Source organism: Erpetoichthys calabaricus, chromosome 14 (genome assembly GCF_900747795.2).
Source record: "Erpetoichthys calabaricus chromosome 14, fErpCal1.3, whole genome shotgun sequence".
NCBI lineage: Eukaryota > Metazoa > Chordata > Cladistia > Polypteriformes > Polypteridae > Erpetoichthys > Erpetoichthys calabaricus.
The window spans coordinates 65,492,036-65,511,313 of record NC_041407.2 but is presented as its reverse complement, the minus strand read 5'-3'; the positions used below and the strand labels follow the sequence as shown (position 1 = coordinate 65,511,313).

The window sequence follows — 19,278 nt, the reverse complement described above, 5'->3', positions numbered from 1 at the left end:
GATCAGGCCAAGTGAGGAGGCAGACAATTTCCTTAATTTTTCACTTAAGTCTTCAATAACACATATGAAGACTTGAGTTCCTGTTTCTTGCCCATCCCATTTCCGCTGAAGATCACATGAACAACCAATATAGTTTACATACAGAACCAATATAGTTCATACACAATGTTGCGATAGGCTGCGCACTCATAACCAGTATGTTTCATACAAGAAACCGACATGGCACACACATACAACCAATAGAGTTCAAGCGCAAAACCGATATGTTACTCACATGAAACCAGTATAAGACGTGCATGAAACCAATATAGTGCATACACAAATCAATCATTAGACCAGCACAGAAAGCAAACCAATATAGTTCATACGGAAACCGATAACATGCAAGCATAAACCAATGCAGTTCACTCACAAACCAATAACAAACGTACTGGAACCAGTGATATACACATGCAAATCAATATAGTTCATATGCAAACCAGTGCAATGCATATACAAATGGATATAGCTCACGCACAAACCGATAATATATGGATACGAACCATATTATATAGTTCATATGAGCGAAACCAGTATTGTTCACACACAAACCAATTAAGTATGCATGCAAACTGATAGTAATCTTTTATATATATTTCTCTTCTGGTTCGTCCTGCTTCCTCTTCAAAAGCGGTCCCGCCCACACACAGCCAACACAGCATTTCTCGATTGCTATTCGTCCTCTTCCAATCCCTTCCCCATGCTGCCTGCAGCTCCTCTTCAAAACTGGTCCCGCCCATATGCAGCTGACATGGCATTTCTCGATTCCTATTCGTCCTCTTCCAAACCCTTCTCCACGCTGCCTGAGGCCTCCCATACACCCCCATGCCGCTTTTCTCGATTCTTATTCCTCCTTTGGACTACTGTGTTCCCCGCTCCTCTCTCATGACCACATTGGTGTCACGTCACCACCCTATATCTAGCCTGACCGTGTGACCTTTCACTTCAGCCATGTATGCGCCTAAGAGTCTTTTCCGTAGCCTGCTACAGGAAGGTACTCTGTCGACCATTGGCATTGGTTTCTCTCCTTGCTATTCATTTCACTCCTTCCTATTTTCGTTATATTGCGGCAGTTGTTTCCTAAGCCTCTGTTATAAAATGAACGACAGTATCCCTAATTTCTGCCAAATACTGCCTGTTATCTTCCACGGTTCTCGAGCCCTCACCGTTGCCTCTTCCATCAACAAACACAGGCTGTGGAACGAAATGAAAGTCCTAAAACTCACAAAAAATATGAGAGCTCTTGAAAGTTAAACTCAATTTGTTCAATGGCTTCTTCAAGTTCGGGAAGGTAAAACTAGAGACATGGCAGAACTACCTTCTCAATTTTTACCACAACAACAAGACCCAGTTGCTCAACTTTACAGTGATATTAATTTCTCAACTGTGACTCCCCAAGAACTTGCTGCAACAGCAATACTGAGCATCACAAATGATGATTCTCTACATATTAACAACAAAGTTCTTGATCTTACACAGGGTGAAAAAGTGACCTTCAAGAGTGTAGATGCAGTAGTCAGTGATGATCCTAATGATCAACTAACGTACCCACAGGAGTTTTTACACACCCTCACACCAACTGGCATGCCTCCCCATATCCTTCATCTGAAGCTGGGAGCTGTAGTTATGCTCCTCCCAAACATAATGCCATCAAAAGGTATTTGCAACGGAGCAAGACTCATCGTTACCTGAATACATACAAATATCATTGAGTGCAAACTGATCGCTATTCAAAATTCTGAAACAATCTTCATTCCCAGAATCTCTCTCCTTCCTTCTGAAACCAATCTCCCTTTTAAATTTAAATGCACACAATTCCCACTCAGACTCGCCTTCTCCATGACTATCAACAAGTCCCAAGGACAAACGTTTGCAAAGATTTGCGTTAATCTACAACAACCAGTCTTCAGCCATGGTCAGTTGTACGTGGCTTTTTCTATGGTTAGATCTTTCGACTCATTATCTGTCGTCTCCACCAAAACACCTATTTGCAACTCCGTCTTTCAAGAAGTATTTATTTCTTCTTGATTTCTGAATTCCTTTCTCACAGTTTTCCGTTCCTATTCTTACACCCCCGTATGGTATGGCGAGTGTCGGCTAGTTATCCATAAACAAGTAGTGATCTCACGTAAACCAATAGTTTTTGTACAAAATAATATGATTTTTGGCCTGTTTGGCACCTCATACGGCAGCTGCCAGAAGGGCGGCCGTGCAGCACATGCGTACGGGCGCCGTTCTGATTTCTACCACCTTCGCAGTCACTTCCTCTACCTCTTCATATCTTAAATCATTCTTGAGGCAGATTGAAGACTTAAGTGCCAGCTTAAGTGAAAACTTAAGGAAAACGTACTAAGTAATTGCAGCACAGACACTGACTTAATCAGTTGTAACGCGAAAAGATGCCAACGAAAAAAGAGAAGAAGCAGGCCGCTAGGGTGGAGAAAAGAAGAGCCGCTCAGGAAGCAGCAAGCACATCAACCTCTGAGCAAACGAATGCTAAACGTACAGAGAAAGAGTCTGAAAACTATGAATGCTCAAGTCAAGTGTATTCACTGCATGTGTCGTTACTGGTAACAAAATAAATAAATGATACTTTTAAAATCCCAACAGAATCCTCCATGAGATATTCCATCTCTCCTAGTCAGGACATCATAGCAGATACTTTTTGCGTAGCCTGTTTCATCTCGGTGTGCCAACTCAGTCAGTTCCCCGTAGCTTCTGAATTGCCCCCTCGATGGGTCATTGCAGCTCAACCTGGCCTCTCACCTTCAAAACTGATGCTGTTCCACTCTGGATTTCTACTTTGCATCATTCTGCCTTTCTGCAGCATCATCAGCAGACTCAAACACAGTCACACTCTGGAAACCTTCACACCAACTATTGGTCCTGCTCCTTTCTGCAGTGCTGATGCTGCCTAGCCTGGCCTGTCCTGGCCTTTTAACATGGAATTTCTCCAAACCAAATCTCTCACAAGCGATCACTCTTTTTGTTTTCAATTTCCCATTCAGTACCAACTCTCTTCCTTTTTTCCAGCTTACTTCCAGCTGGCACACATTAATTACCACGCTGCTTACCTTCAACATAATCCAGCTATCACATGTGCTCACCATAATGCAGAGAGGGTTAAACTGTCAGGCAGTGCTTAAAATCCATTAAAACCATATAATATAAATTAAACCACTAAAACACCCCAGAACTCATCTTATCATAGTACTAGGATTGTGAAGAAACTTGAAAAATGCCAAACTTATTCTTTAATAAAGGTGATAGACTGTTGTATGAACAAGCTCTATAAATGCTCAGAATCAAAAGAAACGAGTATTCAGAATCAGTGTGGGAAATGTGGCGATTACTGACATCAGAGAGATAAATCAGACACTTGTCTGTTAAACTGAAGAAACATTCCCATCACCCAAAAGACACAGCCACTCTTTTCAAATAAAGAATGGTGAAATCTTGAACTAATCACTGTGAATTCTTCAAACACAAAGAGATTTACATGCACATTAAAATATTAAAAGGGGCAGGATGGTGGCACATCTGAAATTCATTGAGAGAATTCTCTAAATGCTACTTTATCTTGCTATAGCACATATGTGTCTTAACTACACTCTTAAAAATAAAGGTGCCACAGTCATTCTTCAGATCGATGCCATAGAGCAGGGGTGGGCAATGTCAGTCCTGGAGGGCCGCAGTGGCTGCAGGTTTTTGTTCCAACTTAGTTTCTTAATGAGAAGTCAATTATTGCCGATGACCCACTTATTGCTTAAGTGACATTTTGATGCTTCATTTTAGTGGTCTCGGTTGTTAAGGTTCCCCACCCTTAATTGCTTATTTCAATCTTAAACAGCTGCATTTGCTGTTTTAATGGCTCCTTATTTAGTAATAAGATGTAAATGACAAAGCAGCCAGCAGTTCTCCATCTCGCTTGTTTCCATTTATATCTGTGTGTTCATCATGCACTGTTTGATTTAATAAAAAAACTTAATAGAAAAATGTGACAGACTGAAAATGATAGGTTTTATGCTTCAATTCACTTGGATGACATCCATGGAAAGGAAAATATTTACAAAATAAGAACCTAACATTGCAGACTAACAGGCCATAAAATTAAATAACGTCTGAGATTGGCACGGATTGGTTTCTAATTAAGCAGCTTGGGTCTGAATGAAAACCTGTGGCCACTGCAGCCCTCCAAGACCGACATTGCCCACCCCTGCCATAGAGGAACCTTAGTTAGACCCCTAATAGGTCCCATACAGTAAATAACCATAAACAGATGGTAAAAAAATGTGATTTTGAAAAGACTCTTGCTACATACAATAACACAGGCTAAGTTCAGGATTTCTTAATCTGTTAGTGTTCTGCTAGGTAGCCTATCATACATTAAAGATTTCTTGTTTTTATTCTACACAGTAGAAAGTTTTCCAAGGCACAAAGAACCAATTTCATATGCAACAAACCCTTTCCAAAATGAAACAGTGCTTAGTTAAACAATAGTTCTACAAGGAATCACACAACCTAGGTAAAGAAATATAAAGTGCCATTAAAGAACCATTATTTTAAAAAGTCCATGGACACAAACAGGGCTTAGACAAAATAAGCCCAAAGGGGGCACGACAATTAAAAGAAACAAGTAGAAATCTCCCCAGACTGTAACACCATTCATCACAACTAAACATTTGTACATTACAAAAAAAGAAGACAAAAAAATATATATAGTCCTGCTGTAATTTCTCATTGAAAAAGTTCAGAATCATGCTGTTTGATAAGCAATCTCCCATTGCTGCTCCAGTCTTCCTTTTCCCAACCTCCCTAATCAGGAGAGTAGAGGTTCTTATCTAACAGCCCAGCGCCCATCACCACATGAAAGGAGAGATTCAGACTAATCGTTATGGGCCTGTGGAGCCATTCTTACCCAGCATGAACCAGCATGTATGATATAAACCTCCAGGCCTCCTCCCTTTTGTCAGGACGATAGATGAAAGGACTATTCCACACCCCATCACCCAGGGTAATCCATTGTTTCTGAGGCTTCCAAACAGCATAGTATATAAAAACAGAGATCTAAGGGGAGAAAGTAAAGACTTTAGAAAGGGAGGCATAGAATGGTGAACTGGTTTTGTAAGTCTGTGTTTTTCACAAAGTTGTTCTTAACTTTTCCCCTTGCTGAAGCCCCAATATTAAATAATACATTATTTTTGAATCTTGCATTAAGATACTGGTTTATAAAGAAAATGCTCATTATTTTCCACAGAATCAACAGATATTTATTTGCTACGAAATAATGGAATATGGAAAAATTCTATTTACAGCCTAACAAATCAAAACCATGTAAGCAAATGCAGAGTACAATCAATACTGTACCAATATAAAGTAAGAACCAAATAAAAGAAAGTACTGCTTATTATCACAGTGGTACTATAAATCATTCATTCATTGTCTAAACCTGCTGATTCTAGTGTAGGGGAATGAAGCCCATGCCAGCAGCATCAAGTACACACTGCTTTGGATGGGTTGAAATTCTTCACACGGAGTATCATTATGGCACTGCAATTAATTTGACATTCATGTCCTTTGGTGGACCTGCATGGGCTCAAGGAGAATTTGAAAATTTGCATACACACACATAAACACAACGCCAAGGCATAGAATTTGAACCCACGATGGTTGATCAACTTCCCTATGCATTACACAATAAAAAATAACTGCACAATAGAACACTAAGGTCTGTGTGTCTAGTCCCTCAGAGGAATCTGATTGGTCAGTTTAGCTTTGATGTGATTGGTCACTTTGGCTTTGGTGACACGAGGAAAGAGGAAGTGTGAGATGCATAAGGAGGAGTAAAGACATATAAGGCATGCTGGGAGAGTCATTTTGACACATTTGTACACACCTGAATACCGAGGTATGGCTAGTAATACAGAAAATCATTTTGTGGCTTATAGAATTGCAGCTATCAGTCCTTATAAAGAAAAGTTAAGCAGAAGTCACATCACGCGACTTCTTGTCATGGGATATGTCAGACTTGCTGAGTGCTGTTGCCAATTTTGTCATCGGACAATGTAAATTATAAAAGACTGAAAAAAATCGCTGATCATGTGAACTTCCAGCACAGTTATGTTCGCTCCTTTTTCTGACAGCCAATGGCCTGCCGCCTAATGGAGCCTGTGCTCTATGAAGAGTTAACAGGAATGCTGAGGTCAGCAATCTCTGCCCTTTTTTCCCTCATTCTGTTGTGCTACGTAAAACACAATGCATCAGACAGACAACCTTCTCTCCTGTTAATGCGGACAAAAACATGTGTGATCCTTATTCTTCATTGCTGCATTCTATAAATTGTACATCCAGATGAGCATTCATTGATTGTTAGCTCCCATGTACACAGAACATAACCCTGTGATGAAAGACAAAGTCAAACCTGTTCCTTTTGTCAGAGTAAGTTGCTGGATATGTCACACTGCACAACTGACCTTCACGGGAGTGCACTGATGACTGTCTCCGACTTGCTATGATTACATAAATGAAGGCTATGACTGAAAATCACTGTGACATGGACTTTGAAGTTTGTGATACTGGCTTTAGATCTGGGGAAAACGGATTCATCTTAAACATTATGATCAACAACAATGATAATAAAACAAGTTGCACATCATACAACTTCTAGTCGGTGAGGATTTTAAACTGCCATCACTGATCTTGTCACCCAAGGATTTCAAATTGCACAACTGGAAATGGCAGCAGATGACAAATTACATGATTATGTGACAACTTTTCATCACAAATTCACTTCTTTTACTGACAGACAATAATGTGCTGCCTGACAGAGCCAGTGCTATAAAAATGCTTTCCAATTAATGCAAGATCAGCTTTCAGTCTCAACCCTATTTTCCTTTTTTCCTCCATTCTGTTGTGGCACATAAAACTTGAGACATCAGACAGAAGAGTCTCTCTTCTGTGTGTCTGCCCTAAAACACCCTCATTCCTTGCATTATATATTGAGATGAGCACACATTGATTGGTAGGTCTCATGGACACATAGCCTGCACATACAACCTCTTTGATTAAGTTGGGGCGCGGTGCAGACTAGTTGGCAGGGACACTCACAGGAGTGTACCACACCTGCCTTCAGCTTGCTAAGGTTGTGTAAATGAAGTCTGCAACTGAAAAACTTGTGCAATGTGACAGTGATTTAACATGATAAGTTGTCCTTGTTTCTAGTTTGCCGTAATGTTCATAATTTATCTATTACCTAATCTACTTAGTCCATTTCCAGAGCCCTGGTGGCTGAAGCCTATTCTGGAACTATCAGGAACCAAACCTGGAAGTGATGCCAACGCATCACAAGGCACAGTCACACATGCACTCACAATCTGCTAATTTAGACCCAAGACTCAAATTATGCTACAAAATGTTGTTAAGATACTGAATAAAACACCCACATACTATATTAAATTAAGTTATATTACCCAAAATGACAAAGATAGGTTTGAAAGTCAAAAATGTTTTGCATGTAAAGATGGCACAAATATCTGTGCATACAAGTGTCACGTGCTATGACACCGGCCTGCAGGAAAGCCTTATGCCAAGCAGTGTTTTTGAAACAAATAAGTAAAATAAAGTGCTTACCTCTGCAATGCTAACCAGGATAATGAATATAGGCGGTGGCAGGCAGTTGGCTCTCTCTAAATATCTGTCTCTTGCATGTGGTGGAAGCATCCATTTAGACACAGACAAATGCAGCCGGTGACACCAAGAGCAAGCTTTAGAACCCCCCTCCTCATCTCCTGTTCCATCTCCTCCTTCCTCCTCCTCCTCTTCTTCTTCCTCCTCTTCTACATTTTCAGGATCCCGGAAGTCTACCTCTGTGCTCATGATTTTTCTACAGAAAAGGAAAATGTTAATACACATTTTGTAAATAATTGGTGCATTCGGATATTTTCAAACCTGCAAAGAGTCTGTGCATGCATGTGAAAAAGAGTGTGCAGTGTAGTTTCCAGTAACAAAAACGTTATTGATAAAAGGAGTTAGTAAGAAATCTGCGATGACACAAGGCATATTGCTCATGACAAAGTTTGGCAGAATCCTAATGTTATCTCCAGCTACATTTTTGCTAGAAGTTAAGGCAATAGATATATTTTAAAATAACAAGGCTAGTGTTTTGTTTAAATGTACTTGAACAGGTAAACAATTCATGAGTGTAAGTAATCATATACAGTATAGTTTACTGTCAAATAATGCAGAGTACATGACGTGTTTCGCCATTATTTGGGCTCATCAGTCATACACACTTCACTGCATCCCCTCACGGGGATCGAACCTCGAACTTTACACTGCGCCACAGCGTGTGGTTCATTAATTTGACAGCCCGGAGATTAGAGTAATTACATTCATAGCATTCGTAGTCTGAAACACGATCTGATTGTATGGGTGGTTACCTGCCAGGTATATAAATAAGGGCGAAACACATGTCGCGTACTCTTTGCATTATTTGACAGTAAACTATATAACATTCTGTGATCTGCTTCTCATGACTGAGAGGGCATGGTGGACGTTTGCCGACTTGCAGACCAACCACATGTGTTACCTGGTAGGTACCCACCCATACAATCAGATCGTGTTTCAGGCTATAAATACTATGAATGTGTGTGTATATATATATATATATATATATATATATATATATATATATACACAGATATACATACATACACACACACACACACACACACAAGGAACATTCAAAGAGTTCCCGCACTTTCGTATTTTTATTGGAAACAGTGAAGGTGGAAGGAGTAACAGTTGAGCATTAAAAAGTTGGTATGACGCTGGGAAAATTGCATCGCAAAGGAAAGTGACTATGTAGGAAAGTGATGTAATTTGCTTTCGAAAATTTTAATAAATAGCTTTTAAAAAAAGTGCAGAAACTTTTTGAACATCCCTCGTATACCGTCAAACACGTGTGCATGGGAGGCAGCTAGAAGGTAAGGATACTTTTTCTATTCACTTGTACGAATTCTCACAGAAATCAAAACAAAACATTGTACAAAACCACATTGTCCAAAAAGTTTACAGGGATTTGGCCTGTTGGGAGGAAACTACATCACGAGGGTGCGAAAGGTTGATGTACAGGAGGACTATGTGCTAAGCTATCGTGCACAGCTGGTCTTCTTTTAAAATGGCTGAATTTCATAATGTTGCTATTTTTTTGTTCAATAATGAAACATATAAACTATTTTACAATGTGTGTGTATTTGTAAGATAATAATAAAAATAATAACAATAATAATACATTTTATTTATATATAGCACCTTTCCCATTCTCAAGATGTGGATCAATACTTGACAGTTGTCTTTGCTTGAAAAACTGACATATTTTTATAAAAACATACAGTATTTTAAGTTTTTAAGCTTTTCCTCCATGCTTCATACACTATAATGTAAAGTCGCCAGTGCAGACAGGATACTTTTTTACATTTATAGAAAACGCTTAAAATCAGAACACAATTTCGCATGGCAAATGCATATATAACATATTTGTGAAGAAATAAATTCGACTTATCCTTCAGTCATTTATCTGATGTATTAAGTTGCAAAGGAACCATACTGTACATATCACACTCTTGATTACTGTTTCAGAAACACTACATTATCAGCAATTAAACCGTCATGACATAAAGAGGGAGGACTATGGATAAAAAATAATAAATATGGATGAAGGTAGATTTTAAACCCTTTAAAAGAACAGACAATGAATGGAACATTATTCAGAATTTCAGATTCCGTTAAAGTTTAATAAATCCCCTGTTTGTTAATTAATTGGTATTGATAATTTTTCTTCTACATTTTTAACCCAGCTATTTTATTGATATGTTGAAACAGTGTGATTGGGTTAGACGGTGGCCAGTGTTCATACAGCAAGGCATCAGTGGCTCAGGAAGGTTGAGGACGTATGTTATTTAGTTCATTGGACACGAACGACTAAACGTATTTGTAAAACACAGGAAAATCAAAAGCTTAATGCTTGTTTTCTTATTCCTAGCAGCTGATAGTGACGCCTAACTCTTCTTTTGTGCAGTTTAATGACGTTGGAGCATCTAGGAAATGGAGAAGTCCAGAAGAATATTTGCCCATGTAAACGTGGTCTTTTAAGAATCCTTACTGCCTTACCTTATTCAGGTTTTGTGTATGCATGTAAATACACTGCAGGCATTAACCAATCCTGGATGTGGCACCAGTTTAACACCAGAACGTTCACTCAGATCAAGTCATGTTAGAGCTGCCAATTAACCCATTGCTTACATTTATGGGATGATGAAGGAAAACCCACAAAGGCACAGGGAGAACATGCAAAATTCACACTTCAGCTTAGGACTTTAGAGCTGGGACTGAACAACAGTGCCACTTATATTTAAACATAACAATTAAAAAAAATATATTGATCTGAAGACCTATTTCATCAGCTTCAATTAAACAGACAAAAGTAATAAATTATAAGAGTCTAGTGGAGATACCAAGTCTGAACGGAAGTACTGTGCCTGCCTACTTAATAAAGTCCACTCTTTATATAATCCTCAGGTCTCTGTGGCCTACTCCCCTTCATTAAAGTATATATTTAAACTAAACTAAAATCCATCCATTCTCCATCCATCACCCATACCCAGGCCAACATCTTGATAAATAAAACCCTGTTTAAGTAGGAAATGAATAGAACAGTGGGCGCAGTCCTCAGTTAGATTCCATTAAATTCCACAGAAAGCCGCCAAAAAAATAATTTCCTTTAAGGACGCAGCGTAGTAAACCACATAATGGAAAGCATGACCATCATACGAGTCTAAAACGTCTGCAGTTTCAATGTCCATGACAGCATAAAGTCCTGTTTTTGTCTGCACACTGTTCCTTACAGCCTACAGCATGAAAATGGAGTTTCTCTGCCACTATGTAATTACAGAAAATTGTACTTCATGTCAGGGAAAAGAAAAAAAAGTACAGACTTTTACATTTCTGTCCCACTTTAAACCCAAAAATGAAACTAACCTACTAAAAATGAGCAGTGCCTTACTTTTTTCGATTCCAAGCTGGCTTAAGAATTCAGGATTTCTCTCTGTCCTGAAGAGCCACTTGAGACGTTAAAGCTTCTCTAGTACATCAACATCCGTTCCTTCAGAGTTGGCAGACACATCCGTGTTTTAAAATGACTCGTTTTTTCAATCAAAGCCTTGAAAAGAAGGAGAGAGGCAGAGAGGCTCGGATTGCTTCCTGCTTTGTACATTAAATGCTGGGCTGGCCGGGCTTTCCTTACAGGAAGTTTCCTCCCCCCTGCCAAAGCTATTTACATGCTTAGTGCTTTATCAACTGGCCCTGCCATTGAGGACAATGCTTCATGAGATGATTTTATAATTAATTTAACATTGAGCCTGATGCAAGAAGTTTGCCTTAAGACACACTATTTCAGCTTTCTATTATGAAAGTCCGTCTTTGGACTCTGAGAAACTACAGTCTACAAATATTTTCTTCTTTCCAGAGTGAGTTGTCAACTTCTTTTGTTTAGCTACCCATCTTTGATTATTATGCTATTCTGGACTCAAGACTTTCAAATTATAATAAAATATTTTGAGCAGAAAAAAAACTTTCTAATGGACACCAAGGAGCACCTTAGCATACAGGCACACGCTCAGCACTACTCTGTAGTTCAGACCATTGTGTGGATTTACAGCGTGTGTTGAGTCATTTAAGTTAATTAAGGGGCCACAACACACTCTTTTCAATTCCCCTTTTACACCTCCTTGGCATTACCCGCGAGCTCGACTTCAGCTCGGAACTCGAGGCAATTACAGCTAAACCCAAATCAGACTCGGAGTGACATGCAATTATCCGCTTTACAGTGTTGAGCCCAAATAGTTCTAGTGGATGAAATAATGTCATGCGGCAAAAAATTATGAATATTTCAAAGCTTTCTGATACTTTATGGTAACACTAAGCTAACTCATCAATATTCATGAGTTGGGTGGGACCTCAGACAATAAACGCAATTGCAAATAAAGTTGTAAAAGCCGTTTTAGAACAAACTGAATCCGAACCATTGCTTGAATCAAGCGATAGTGATGAGAATGTGAATTGGTCACTAGATGTTGATATCGAACCGCTGTGATATACCCGGTGAATTTGGTCATATAACGCTTCACCATGGGGTAACAGAATCCATGGTAAATCCAGCAATGGAAAATTTCTGTGGTGCCCTCCTTCTCTTGATGCCCTAAGCGTGTCCTTTTTTTGCTTAATGGTTAATCCAGCCATGAGTCCACCACAGATCAGAGTACTCACACAGGAGTGTTTAATAAGTGGGAGGAAAATCAGAAGGAAAACCTACCTGGGCACCAGGAGAAGCTGCAAACTCCACACAGACATTGAAGGGGCTAGGGGGGCTGTGGAACAGTGAGGCAGTAGCGCAAACCACTGCACCACAGTGTAATTTAAATGAGCGTTTGTGGGGTGGGGGGATAAAGGGGGGAGAGAAGGAGAGCAGGTTATATTTAATCTATTCTTATAATCCTTATAATTATAAATATCAATGCAGCAACAGGCTAACATGCAACAACTCCTGGGGAATCTTGAAACTAAGATTAAAACTGCCATATTACCAATTAAAACTATAAAATGACATTAAAAACTCAGAATCAATGTCTCCATGATGGGACAGTTAACTTTGTGAGCTGGAATGTTAAAGGCCTGAATCACGAATTAAAGAGAAAGAAAGTATGCTCTCACCTAACAGGCTTAAACGCTAAAATAGTATTTTTACAGGAGACCCACTTACTAACCAAGGATCAGTTCAGATTACAAAAAGACTGGACTGGCCAAATGTTCCATTCTAGCTTTATAAAGAAAACTAGAGGGGTGGGAATTCTCATACATAGAACAGTTCCATTTGTAGCATCAGAGGTAGTGTCGGACCCTGAAGGGAGATATGTGATGGTCATGGGCAACTTATATAACAGTAAAATGATTTTGCTAAATGTTTATGCACCCAATGTTGATGATAAGGAATTCATGCAAAATCTATTTGCATCCATTCCCAATGTGAACACTCATAAAATTATAATGGCTGGGGACTTTAATTGTGTTTTAAATCCACTCTTAGATAGGACTCCCGTGACAGGGGGGACGACATCTAATACTGCAAAGATAATTACACAGTTTTTAAATGATCACAACTTATCAGACCCCTGGAGGTTTCTTAACCCAAACTCAAGAACATATTCGTTCTACTCACCAGTGCATTATAGCTACTCAAGAATTGATTATTTTTTTATAGATAATAATTTCCTGCCTACAATTAAATCATGCAAATATGACACAATTGTTATCTCTGACCATGCCCCTCTAGTCTTGGAGCTAAAATCAATAAGCCCCTCGTACTCACCTCGCAGATGGCGTCTTAACCCTCTTTTATTGGCAGACGAGAACTGCACAGAATTTATATCCAAACAAATCAGCTTCTTCCTAGAGACAAACACGTCTACAGAGGTTTCTGCAGGAACACTCTGGGAAACTCTAAAGGCCTTCCTAAGAGGCCAGATTATTTCACATCTTTCCCATAGAAATAAATTAGAAACCAAGAAAGTGTCAGAGCTAAGAAATGAAATTACTAGAATAGATGAAGAACAAGCCAGGCGTCCAAGTGAAGCTCTTCACAGGAAAAGGCAGGCCCTGCATACAGAACTTAACATCTTAACAACTAAAGAAACTGAACAACTTATTTATAAGTCTAGACAGCATTACTATGAACACGGAGAAAAAGCTAATAAGCTTTTAGCTCAACAAATTCATAAACAAGAAGTTCACAATGCAATACCAGTAATCACCAACAAGAATGGAGAAGAAATCATCGACCATAATAAAATAATGCACACATTTAGAGATTACTATAAGTCTTTATATTCCACTGAGCCCAAAGAAGACAACACGCAATCTAATGCATTTCTGGATAATTCACAAATACCACAAATAGATGCTTTAAGTGCTGAGGAACTAGATAAACCTCTAACGCTAACAGAATTACTAGACGCTATAAAGTCACTACAAAGCGGGAAATCATCAGGCCCTGATGGTTACCCCGTAGAGTTTTATAAGAAATTCTCCACTCAGCTAGCTCCACTCTTATTGGTAACATTTACAGAAGCTAAAGACCACCAAATACTACCTCAAACATTTCGACAAGCATTAATCACCGTCTTTCCTAAACAAAATAAGGACTTGTTACAATGTGCATCTTATAGACCAATTTCACTCCTGAATAATGATGTTAAGATACTCTCAAAAATCCTAGCTAGAAGGATGGAGAAAGTGCTGCCCTCGGTAATATCACAAGATCAAACTGGATTTATTAAAGGCCGACATCTATCTTCAAATCTCCGACGCTTGTTTAATGTTATATATTCACCAGCAAAATCAAACACCCCAGAGATATTACTATCATTAGACGCAGAAAAGGCATTTGACATGATCGAATGGAATTACCTTTTCACTGCATTGGAGAAATTTGGGTTTGGCCCGAATATTTGTGCTTGGATTAAACTACTGTATACCAGTCCAGAAGCTTCAGTTTGTATTAATAAAATTTGCTCAGACTACTTTAAACTAGAACGTGGTACCAGACAAGGATGTCCCTTGTCGCCACTGTTGTTTGCAATCGCTATTGAACCACTGGCGGTTCACTGCCGAAATTCTCATCAGATAAAGGGGATTGTCAGAGAAGGACTGGAACAGAAAATTTCTTTATATGCAGATGATATGGTCTTATATATATCGGACCCAGAAAACACTGTCCCTGCTGTTTTAACAGCACTAACAGAATTTCAAAAGATATCTGGTCTTAGAATTAATCTGAATAAAAGTATACTCTTTCCAGTGAACTCACAAGCATATAATAATAAATTAGACACCCTACCTTTTACCATAGCAGATCAGTTTAAATACCTAGGGGTAAATATCACAAGTAAACATAAAGCTCTTTATAAACAAAATTTTGGCGTCTGTATGGAAAAAATTAAGCAAGACTTGCATAGATGGTCAACCCTTCATCTCACTCTAGCCGGAAGAATTAACATCGTTAAGATGAATATCCTTCCTAAACTTCTCTTTTTATTTCAAAACATTTCAATATATATCAATAAATCGTTTTTTAAACAGTTAGATTCAATAATAACCTCATTCATTTGGAACTCAAAACACCCACGTATCCGAAGAGCGACCCTACAAAGACCTCAGGCAGAAGGTGGCATGGCTTTACCTAATTTTCAGTTTTATTACTGGGCAGCAAACATACAAGCCATAAAAACCTGGACACAAATAAATGCACATACACAGGCTTGGTCTGCAATAGAAGTAAAATCCTGTAGTACTTCTTTATATTCCCTGCTCTGCTCTCCAATAAATGAAAGTTATCGCAAATATACTAATAACCCAATTGTGCTTTACTCACTCAGAATATGGAACCAAATTAGGAAGCATTTTAAGATGGAAAATCTTTTATCAGTGGCACCTCTGCAAGGGAACCACCTCTTTCAACCTTCGCAAGTATATCCAGTTTTTAATACCTGGAAAAGTTTTGGGATTAAAATGCTCAGAGATCTTTATATAGACAACATATTTACATCTTTTGAACAATTACGTTCAAAATTTAACCTCCCAGCTACACATTTCTTTTACTATCTTCAAATTAGAAATTTTGTTAAACAGAAATTGCCCGATTTCCCCCACCTTGCACCCTCCACAATGCTGGAAAAAATACTGCTCAATTCCGAGGAAACAAACACTATTTCCGCAATATATAAAATCTTATTAGAGTCCCTACCTTTCAAAGATCCAAGAGGACATTGGGAAGAAGATCTCTTAATCAATATATCAGAAAAGGAGTGGAAGGTAGCAAAGCAGAGAATTCACTCGAGTTCTATATGCGCAAAGCATAGAATTATTCAACTAAAAATTATATATCGAGCTCATCTGTCTCGCTTAAAACTGTCCAAAATGTTTCCAGGCCAGGATCCAACCTGTGAGCGCTGCAACCAAGCTCCTGCCTCACTGGGTCACATGTTCTGGGCCTGCACCAAACTAACATCATTTTGGACAAAAATTTTTAAGTGCCTCTCAGACAGCCTTAGTATCACAATCCCTCCTAACCCACTAACAGCTGTGTTTGGTGTTCTTCCAGATGGACTTGAATTGGAGAAGGAGAAACAAACGGTGATTGCATTCACTACACTCTTGGCACGCAGACTTATTTTGTTAAATTGGAAGAATCCTAATTCTCCTCTTATAAGTCAGTGGGAAACTGATGTTTTATATTATTTGAAATTGGAAAAAATCAAATTTTCAGTTAGAGGATCTGTACAAAATTTTTTCAAAACTTGGCAGGATTTAATCAATATTATTTTAGAATAAGAGAATTAACTATTATTGCATTTAACTCCCTTCTCCATCTCTTATTTATATAGATATTTACTTCTCCCCTTCTTTTGTCTAATGTTGCCTTATTAAAAAGCTTAAAGCAATTTTCCTTTAGCTAAGCTCTCCTTCTCAGGGGTGGGGTTTGATTTGTCTTCAAATTTGTTGGGTTATAAATTGATCTGTTTGTATGGAATGATTACAATGAAAATTAATAAAATAAAAATATTAAAAAATGAGCGTTTGTGCTCTCATGATCTACCACATTTTTTCCCCCACTACTTTTTAGCCAGCAGAAACAAACCTGCTAGATTCTATGTTGTTTCTTATCAAACATCCAAATGTAAATTTGTTTAAGGTGGATGCAGCAATTCAGAAAACATTAATCTCCTTGTTTTCAAACAGAATTTCTAACACCCGTTTTTCAAAAAGCCAAACAAGAAATGACTTGTAACTTCATTAAAATGGTGAGGTCTTTTCTGACTGTATTTTAACCATAACAAAGCCAGGGCCGACATCTAGAAAGTTGTGAACCAACTCCAAATTGGCACGTCTAAAGGGAGATTCACCATAGCACTGCCAACTCACAGCTACGCAGTCATGGATTGTAACCCAGGGCATGGGCATTCTCTGCCATGTCTATATGGGCTCTCCCTCACCTTCAGCTGCTTGATGACTCTAAAGGACTCCGATGTTGATGAAGGTATGGGAGCGTGCAACCTGTAATGGATTGGTGCCACATTCAGAGAAGATTAATGTTTTGCAGCAAGTGCTGCTAACATGAGTATGGCCACTGTAATCTAGATAAAGAATACTAAAAATAGAATGAATGATAATTGGAATGAAAATGTTAAGGGTGTATGTCGTTCTTGGTTTGCACACAATGATCTGTGGGACCTTTACCTGGATAATCACATTAAGATAATGAATAGGAAGATGGATTTAGATGAGATTATATATAACGCATGTCTTTCCGCACCTGGGTTTAACATACAAGAGTTGCTGATTTTCTATTGATGTGGCAATACAAACCCAAGGTAAAAGAACAGATCCAGCCTTTCGATAATTTGCATTAAAAGCTTCTTTGGACCCGGTGTCACTCCGAGGCCGTACACACACCAGGACTGCCGTGTATTGACCACAAGGTAATGGAGAGGCACTAATCGGCTGTGATCAGCACATGACGCTGACACTGCCGCCAGGTTCGCGGGGGCTGGTGGGGGGTGTGGTTGCGTGAAAGTGCGTCATCAAAGGAACCAAGCGGCGCCTTCTGTTTGATTTTTAGAACTTTTAACCCCACCTCCTACGAGATTAGTAAATCAAGAGTTACTAAGTCGCTCTGTTTAGCAATATTTTATATGGGTTTTAAATATAGCAATGTTATTAAAGTCAAGCCCGAAGATGGGCAACACAAGCCCGATGAAGAAGTCGTAGAACTAAATGATAGTCGACGCCATGCCAAAGAATGTAGAACCCTAAATGTACTACCAATCTGTACGGTGCAGCTCGCGTATTTATTTATTCTTCGGTTGTTTATTAATGATGGCGCAGGTTCCAACGCATAAATCCCCGCCCCCAAATCTACTCTGTAGCGCTTCCATGTTCCATCTAAGTGCGCGTGCATTTGCCTTGGGGACCCCCCAAATGCATATGATCAAGCTGACAGTAACTGTGCAGTGGCCCAACAAGATGTCAATGTTTTCGTGTGCCGACTCGCCCTCCCTTCCAGCGCTGGTTCAGACTTCGAAGCTGCTGCCGTGCTCCTAAATTTCAGCTGTATCGTTTACAGATAACCGACGAGTACGGGAATGAGCTGCTGAGTACTCTGGAGACGACATGCCAACTGACCGATCAAAGCGTAAAAGTTTCAAAACCACACAAGTCTCGCAGGTTCTCAACAACTGATACGTCGAATTAAAAGGCTGGACGAACATAAGGAATCACCTGCTGAGTAAAGTGAAAGCAAAGAATCCCCATAGCGCAACTCCTACATCCCTTCTTCCGAATATGAAAATCTATAACTGGAAAAATTGTGCTTACCTTGATTAAATACTTCTACTCCAAGCCGATGTCTATATATTTCTAAAATACTTTTTTAAGTCCATGAACTGTCACACTCTCAGTTCAGGAAGTGGCCACACCTCACAGGTGAGGTCCTCCCTGACATCTAATACTCCCCGAAGTAAACAATTAAAGCTCCTGACGACTCGACCTCACGGTCCCTCCCACCCGCCGAACCTATCTGGTTGACGACCACAACTAAAATGAGGCGCCGTGCGATCAGGTGAATCACAAGGTGCGCATGAGCCGTCCCTGGAGGGCGACACTGCACTGTTGCTGTGGATTTGTGCAGGCGTTTAATTTATGTGACGGCAAGAATTCAAACTTCTGTTTATACATTCATTGATCGGGACTAAACCGAAAGTCTCGAGGGTTTAAAAACAAAAGGTTAGCAACTAGAGCGCAGACCTTTCATAGTTCTGTTTGAATTGGGTAAAAGCGAAATGAGTTCAATTTTATAGCGTACCTTCATACAGTAAACTCGAATCCCAAATGTTTCAGAGTACAACTGTTTAAAATATATATATATATATATATATATATATATATATATATATATATATATATATAAACTGGAGCCCAGTGAGTTTAAATGATTTGCAAAGGGCCGTAGTATAAGGCATTGGTGAGCAGGGCTGTCTTAACTTATGGATGTATGCTTCTTTTTTGCTGAAGATGTCCCAGCGCACTACTTTGCCCAGGGGTCTATGATGCTGGTAAGACAGCCCTGCT

The 19,278-nt window shown here is 39.1% G+C and overlaps 1 protein-coding gene across 2 annotated transcripts in view; it reads right to left on the bottom strand.

The window, feature by feature from the left end:
• The window catches only part of rhbdl2 (rhomboid, veinlet-like 2 (Drosophila)), a 37,932-nt gene extending 19,215 nt beyond the window's left edge, over positions 1-18,717 (bottom strand). Inside the window, exons 1-4 of one of the 2 annotated variants that reach the window (XM_028818789.2) lie at positions 18,526-18,717; positions 11,102-11,257; positions 7,669-7,921; positions 4,958-5,106 (exon numbers count right to left, since the gene is read on the bottom strand). In XM_028818789.2, coding sequence (XP_028674622.2) covers positions 4,958-5,106; positions 7,669-7,914 — 395 coding nt within the window. In that variant the 5' untranslated portion in view covers positions 7,915-7,921; positions 11,102-11,257; positions 18,526-18,717. The remainder of the gene's footprint in view (positions 1-4,957; positions 5,107-7,668; positions 7,922-11,101; positions 11,258-18,525) is intronic. The other variant, XM_028818790.2, reaches the window with a different exon arrangement.
• Between the last annotated feature and the right edge of the window lie 561 nt (positions 18,718-19,278).